Source organism: Epinephelus fuscoguttatus, linkage group LG7 (assembly GCF_011397635.1).
Source record: "Epinephelus fuscoguttatus linkage group LG7, E.fuscoguttatus.final_Chr_v1".
In the NCBI taxonomy this organism is placed as follows: domain Eukaryota; kingdom Metazoa; phylum Chordata; class Actinopteri; order Perciformes; family Serranidae; genus Epinephelus; species Epinephelus fuscoguttatus.
This window is the reverse complement of record NC_064758.1, coordinates 44,846,528-44,853,335: the sequence shown is the minus strand read 5'-3', so window position 1 is coordinate 44,853,335 and position 6,808 is coordinate 44,846,528. Positions and strand designations below refer to the sequence as shown.

General features: G+C 38.8%; 1 protein-coding gene across 1 annotated transcript; it reads left to right on the top strand.

Annotated features, from left to right (window-relative positions):
- The first annotated feature begins 641 nt into the window (after window positions 1–641).
- Window positions 642–2,990, top strand: LOC125891231 (galactose-specific lectin nattectin-like). The gene is made up of 7 exons (XM_049580304.1): window positions 642–681; window positions 939–1,001; window positions 1,159–1,177; window positions 2,060–2,160; window positions 2,267–2,401; window positions 2,584–2,698; window positions 2,798–2,990. The coding sequence occupies exons 2-7, from the start codon at window positions 939–941 to the stop codon at window positions 2,857–2,859; spliced, it is 495 nt and encodes a 164-aa protein (XP_049436261.1). The 5' UTR covers window positions 642–681; the 3' UTR covers window positions 2,860–2,990.
- The last annotated feature ends 3,818 nt before the right edge of the window (window positions 2,991–6,808 follow it).

Genomic DNA, 6,808 nt, shown 5'->3' with positions numbered 1-6,808 from the left:
ACCACACCACCGTGCCGCACCCCCCCTTCCTACTAGACTAATTTAGAATATTATTACTGTTTTACCGCATTGTCAGACAGCAATTTCTGATAGGCAGCTGAAGCTGTTTTAACACTCACTCCAGGACTTGGTGACAGTGTTAATCACTGCACCACCGTCCTGCCATGTACATGTACAGTACATGAAAAAAATGACAGCAAGTTGGTTAATCTAGAGCTCTACTGAAGTACATATTCTCTGAACTCTCAATATGAGAACTTAATGACACACCACAATACAGAGGGCTGTACAGTATGCAAGTATATAAAACATCCTCAGCTACAGTTTGACACTACTGCTGCACCACTGAATGAAACCAGAGATGAAGTGTTCATAAGTCCTCACAGAGTTATTGATATTAAGAAGATTAGGTGTGGCAGTGTTGAATTCCTGTAGCATACGCTGCAGCTGATAGCTCAGAGGCTGTGTACACATATAATATATACATAATATAATACTGTCTAAAATTGAGTGTTGACGCCAAAGGCAACTGATGAATCATTACAATAATTAACTGTATCCTGTGATCAAACAAAGACACGTCACATGTGAGAAGGTATATAAACTGAGGCGTTCCCTCTCAAAGACACCCTGCTACCTGCTACTGCTGCAAGTGCAACCTCACCTGATCATCACATCAAGGTAAGGCTCTCATTCCTGCCTGTCATCACTGCATCAGCTGTTTTCATTCATAGCTACAGGAAAGAGTTTTTATTATTTCATTTTTACATTTGGAAACAAAACACTGTAAAACATACAAACTTTTAAAAAGAATCCAATCTTCCTGTATCATCAAACTACATCACCATATATTATTTTGTAATTTAAGCTCACAGATCACAGATTCATATACATATCTGTGGTGTATTATTTCATTAATATACTGTGTCTTTCCACAGATGGCATCGAGTCTTCATTTGATTGCTGTCCTCTGTTTGACCAGTGGACTGTGGATTGGAAATGTGAGTGACATGTATTTCAGAAAGATGTTGGTGCTTTAACATCTGATCTTTAAACACTAGTTTCATGTCTCTGAGCCCAACATCATGCCTTCAACATAGTTGTCATTTCCATATTTTGTCTTCACAATAACTAATGATGTTTTCTTTATGTTCACAGGCGGACTGTAGGCCTGATGGTTGGTACTTCTCAGAGTCTGGAGGTGGATGGTTACAATACAGCAGCTGGCACTCTGTGACTCCTGTTCAAGTTTTTTAGTTTGCAACTGATTGTTTTTAAGATTGCTGCTCTCCTGAGCAGACTAGTAAGATTACAGCCTTATTGATTTATAATATCTATAGACCTCCACTGTCTTCAGGTCAGAACAATGGGCTGTAGGACCAATGGGCAATTCCCGCGGAGACAAGGGTAGAACAGAACTGGGAAATACCTGCCGTTTCTTGGCTGGTTTTGTTTGATTTTGTGTTTCTCACTCTGCATGTGGCATTTCACTGCCTTGATTCCAATCAAGCAAAATCCCAACTTAATAGCTGATTGTACCCTGTCGCCCAGGGTACGATGACATCTAGGCAGCAGTCAGTGGATTCTCTACTGTGAGAATCCCAGAAACTAAATGTGATTGTTGTTGGTTCTGTTATCCTAACATGACGTTGATGCATCCCACTTCTCAGCATTATAAAGACTTTTCAAAGAATGATTTTAAACATTTTAATACTGATTAAGGCCTTATTTTTTAAATCAATGAACTCTGTGCCTTTAAAGACTTTCTAAGGATCTGCATGAATCCTGCTTTAACTTTGAAAGATAGATTCAAATAGATTCCTAGATTTCTAGTGCTCAGGCACCAGTTTGGATGAGAGGGATGATCACAGGGATCAATAAGTCTCTGTATGCTTAGCATTTGAGTGTTGCATTAAGACACTTGAATGGATCTGAACCTGTTCTTTAAGGACTGACATTGGTCACCTTCACAAACAAACATGAGGAATGTGACTGTAATATTTATCTTGACACTCTTGTATCAGTCTTTGTGTCATTATTTTTCTCATTATCTCCAAAGTGGGCTGGTGTCACTGTGACCAGTGCCCTGATGGATGGACTCGCTTTGGAGATAACTGTTACCAGTTCCATCATGAACACAAGACCTGGGCTGATGCAGAGGTACTTCATGGAACAATATCTGCTATATTGTCAAACTGTACAATAATTTCTTCCCAATGTCTTTTATCTTATCTTTTGTCACTTCACACTTTGTCTTTCTCATTAGTTTGACTGCATTGCTCACCAAGGGAATCTGGCATCGATACATGGCCAAAAGGAATACGACTTTGTCAAACATCTGATCCACGAAGACTCTGGCAAAGATGAGCGAACGTGGGTTGGTGGCCATGATATGGCAAAGGTGAGTGATTTAACAATAAACATGATGGGATACATCTGTCCCCTGTGAGCCTGACATTTAATATATGTTGTGTTTTTAATTTGGTAGTTGTATTGATGAGAGTCTGACAGGAGTAATGTGGACTACGTGATGGAAAAATATAATTTTTGTGATTGGACTGAACTGACCTTTCAAACTTTCAGGAGGGAGTGTGGATGTGGAGTGATGGTTCCCCTTTTGACTTAGAGGGTTTGTGGGGTGAAGGAGAGCCCAACAACGCTGGTCACGGTGAACACTGCCTGGAGATGAACTACAAGGGTTCGCACTGATTACCTGTTATTCATCTGTTGAATTGATAATCTTAAAAAATCACCCCCTGCAGTCCTAATTGTTTATTTGTTCCATTTTAAACTCTAGGTCATCCCAACGATGTGAACTGTAATGGGAAAAAGGCTTATGTTTGTGAAAAACCCCTGTGAAGATCTCCAGCATGTGCTGCCATGGTGACGTCACTTCTACCAGGGTGCCAAGCCTCGATGACATCACTGGGAGAAGATATACTGACAGTGTTGATTTAATATCAGCTGATTCAATAAACAGATAAATTCTGTCCAGTAGTCTGTCTCACCTCTTTATAAAAGCTTAATATTTCCATGTGTACATTTTAGGGAAAAATAGACAAAAAATGGTTAACTTTTGGTTAAAAATCTATTCAATTAATTTTCCTCTCTGCATATACAGTTTATCTCTGCGTATACTGTACAGAAGTATAAAATTTTGTATAACCCTAGACGTGAACGCTTTTACAACCATTTAACTGCCCAGACCAGGGTCGGAAAGCTCGACTATGAAAAGAGACACTCTGGGCCAAGCAGAAAAAAAAAAGAATTATTGACTTGCACTTTTTATGCTTCTGAGAATCACTCAACCCTTACAGTTTATATGCATGTCAGTGAAAACATGGATGCTTCACACACAGAAGATCTATACAATCAGCACAGTTTCAAGATTAGAGTCACCAACTCAGTATCTGACCAAATGTCTCCCCTTCTGTTCCTGAGATATGACGCTGAGTAATGGCCGCACAGTGTTTCTACAGAACAATATCAATATACAATATCGAAGTGAAGTTAGCCTTTGGCCTTTTGGTTACAAAATGTCATCATTTACTTTGGTCTGCAAATAGAAATAAGGACATCATGTATTAATCTACAAATTCATGTAAATAAAGTCACAGCTTCTCACAGACAAAACATGCCAAACGTTATAATAAAGTTATGTAACATAACTAAAATACGTCCACAGTCTGAAAAAAGTGGAGGTTGAAGCTACAGCTTATAACACCTATCCTTTTAACAGCACGCCATATTTAGCAGTCAACAACAAAATAAACCAAAACAGGCAAATAAGACAAAATAGCAACAACAAAATAAAACTTACAGAGGGCAACTTAAGTTCCTGTACCTAATTCTTCTACATCAGTATTACAGTCTGATCATCCATTCTCATATTTGTTCAATACGTTATCTTTAAACTTTTGTTTAAACCTACGTGATGTTCTACATGTTTTCAGTTCCTCACTACAACTGTAGACTCACTCCTTTAACTGAGATACAATGTAGTTTGGCGTTGGTCCTCACCAAAGGTTTTTTGAACATAAAAACACCTCTCAAAGCATGTTGACTTTCTCTCTTTTGAAACAACCTTTGGATAATTTCAGGTAATAAGTGAAGAAAGTCCCTTAAGGCGTTCTTGAAATAATGCGTACATGAAAATGGGACAGACTGACATAGAAATGGACAAACCGACAGATGAAAGGATAGACAACCAAAAAACATAATGCCTCTGAACATAGCTGTTGCCGGTGCAGAGGGATAAAATATCATTCAAAACATAGTTGAATCTTACAATTGTGGCAACACAGTCTATTTATATATTATGTAAGATTGTTATTCACGTCGGCGGCAATGACACCCGGTTACGCCAATTGGAGGTCACTAAAATTAATATTGCTTCGGTGTGTGAATATGCCAAAACGATGTCGGACTCCGTAGTTTTCTCTGGACCCCTCCCAAATCTGACCAGTGATGACATGTTTAGCCGCATGTCATCATTTAACCGCTGGCTGTCCAGGTGGTGTCCAGCAAACGATGTGGGTTTTTTTAATAATTGGCAAACTTTCTGGGGAAAACCTGGTCTTATTAGGAGAGACGGCATTCATCCTACTTTGGATGGAGCTGCTCTCATTTCTAGAAACCTGGCAAATTTTATTAGTAATTTAAATCCCTGACAACCCAGAGTTGAGACCAGGACAGAGAGTTGCAGTCCTAAACGCCTCTCTGAGCTTCTAGATCAGTTACCCAGCCATAGTTTTAATAGTTTTATACAAACGGTGTCTGTCCCCCGACCACCTAAATTATTTAAATCTAAAATTAAACAAAGAGGAGTTGTGCATAACAACCTCATAAAAATTAAAACCTCTTCTGTGACAGAAGGACAAAACAGGAGAATTAAATGCAGACTGTTGAATATCAGGTCTCTATCGTCTAAAGCAGTGTTAGTAAACGAATTAATATCAGATAATCATATTGATTTACTCAGTCTCACTGAAACCTGGCTGTGTCCAGATGAATATGTCAGTCTAAATGAGTCCACTCCTCCCAGTCATAATAATACCCACATTCCTCGAGGCAGCGGCCGAGGAGGGGGAGTTGCAGCCATTTTTAACTCTAGTCTGTTAATCAGCCCTAAACCTAAACTAGATTATAATTCATTTGAAAGCCTCGTTCTCAGTCTTTTACATCCGACCTGGAAAACCTCACAGCCACTTTTATTTGTTATAGTGTACCGTGCTCCTGGCCCGTATTCTGAATTTGTATCTGAATTCTCAGAGTTTTTATCCAGTTTAGTTCTTAAATCAGATAAAGTTATTATTGTAGGCGATTTTAACATTCATGTCGACGTTGATAATGACTCCCTGGCTACCGCGTTTACCTGATTATTAGACTCCATTGGCTTCATTCAGGGTGTACATGAACCCACTCACTGTTTTAACCATGCCCTCGATCTAGTTCTGACGTATGGAATTGAAATTGATAACCTAAAAGTCTTTTCACAGAATCCCTCGCTATCGGATCATTATCTGATTACTTTTGATTTCTTTTTACTCAATTACACGCCACTCAGCAACAGTTACTATACTAGATGTTTATCAGATAGTGCTGTCGCAAAATTTAAGGAAAAGATTACTTCGTCGTTAAATTCAATACCAATACCTTCAGTAACAGAGGTTTCCCGTGCCGACTTTAACCTCTCCCGAATTGATCATTTTGTCGACAGCACCGTAGGCTCGCTACAAACAACGCTCGACTCTGTAGCTCCTCTTAAAAAGAAGTTAAAAAAGCAAAGAAAGTTCGCTCCTTGGTATAACTGTCAAACCCGTAAGTTAAAACAAATATCGCGAAAATTTGAAAGGAATTGGCGATTAACCAAACTGGAAGAATCTCGTTTAATCTGGACAGACAGTCTCAAAACTTATAAGAGGGGCCTCCGCAATGCCAGAGCAAACTATTACTCAGCTCTAATAGAAGACAATAAGAACAACCCAAGGGGTGTCTTTTCAGCACTGTAGCCAGGCTGACTGAGAGTCAAAGCTCTGTTGAGCCTTGTATTCCTTTAGCCCTTAGCAGTAATGATTTTATGAGCTTTTTTAATGACAAAATTCTAACTATTAGAGGCAAAATTCATGACCTCCTGTCCTCAGATAGTACCTATCTAACCTCAAACACAGCTGTAAAACCTAATATATATTTTGCTTCTTCCCAATTTCTCTTCAAGAATTGACCGCAGTGATTTCTTCATCCAAATCATCAACGTGTCTCTTAGACCCCATCCCAACTAGGCTACTTAAGGAGGTCTTTCCTTTAGTTAACACTCATATATTAGATATGATCAATATATCCTTATTAACAGGCTATGTACCACAGTCTTTTAAGGTAGCTGTAATTAAACCTCTACTAAAAAACCCCACCCTGGATCCAGAGGTGTTAGCCAACTATAGACCAATATCTAATCTTCCCTTTATGTCAAAGATCCTTGAGAAAGTAGTCGCAGACCAGCTGTGTGATTTTCTCCAGGATAATAATTTATTTGAGGAATTTCAGTCAGGATTTAGAGTGCATCATAGCACTGAGACAGCACTAGTTAAAATTACAAATGACCTTCTGATTGCTTCAGACAAAGGACTCGTCTCTGTACTTGTTTTATTAGATCTTAGTGCGGCGTTTGACACAATTGACCATCAAATTCTACTGCAGAGACTGGATCATTTAATTGGCCTAAAAGGTTCTGCACTAAGCTGGTTTAAATCTTATTTATCTGATCGTTTTCAATTTGTTGACGTTCGTAATGAATCATCCTTACGTACTA

Coding starts and splice junctions, on each gene's coding strand:
- LOC125891231 (XM_049580304.1), top strand. CDS start 939: ATGGCATCGAGTCTTCATTTGATTGCTGTCCTCTGTTTGACCAGTGGA. Junction 2,402..2,583: donor GTGGCCATGATATGGCAAAG/GTGAGTGATTTA, acceptor TCAAACTTTCAG/GAGGGAGTGTGGATGTGGAG. Junction 2,699..2,797: donor CCTGGAGATGAACTACAAGG/GTTCGCACTGAT, acceptor TTTAAACTCTAG/GTCATCCCAACGATGTGAAC.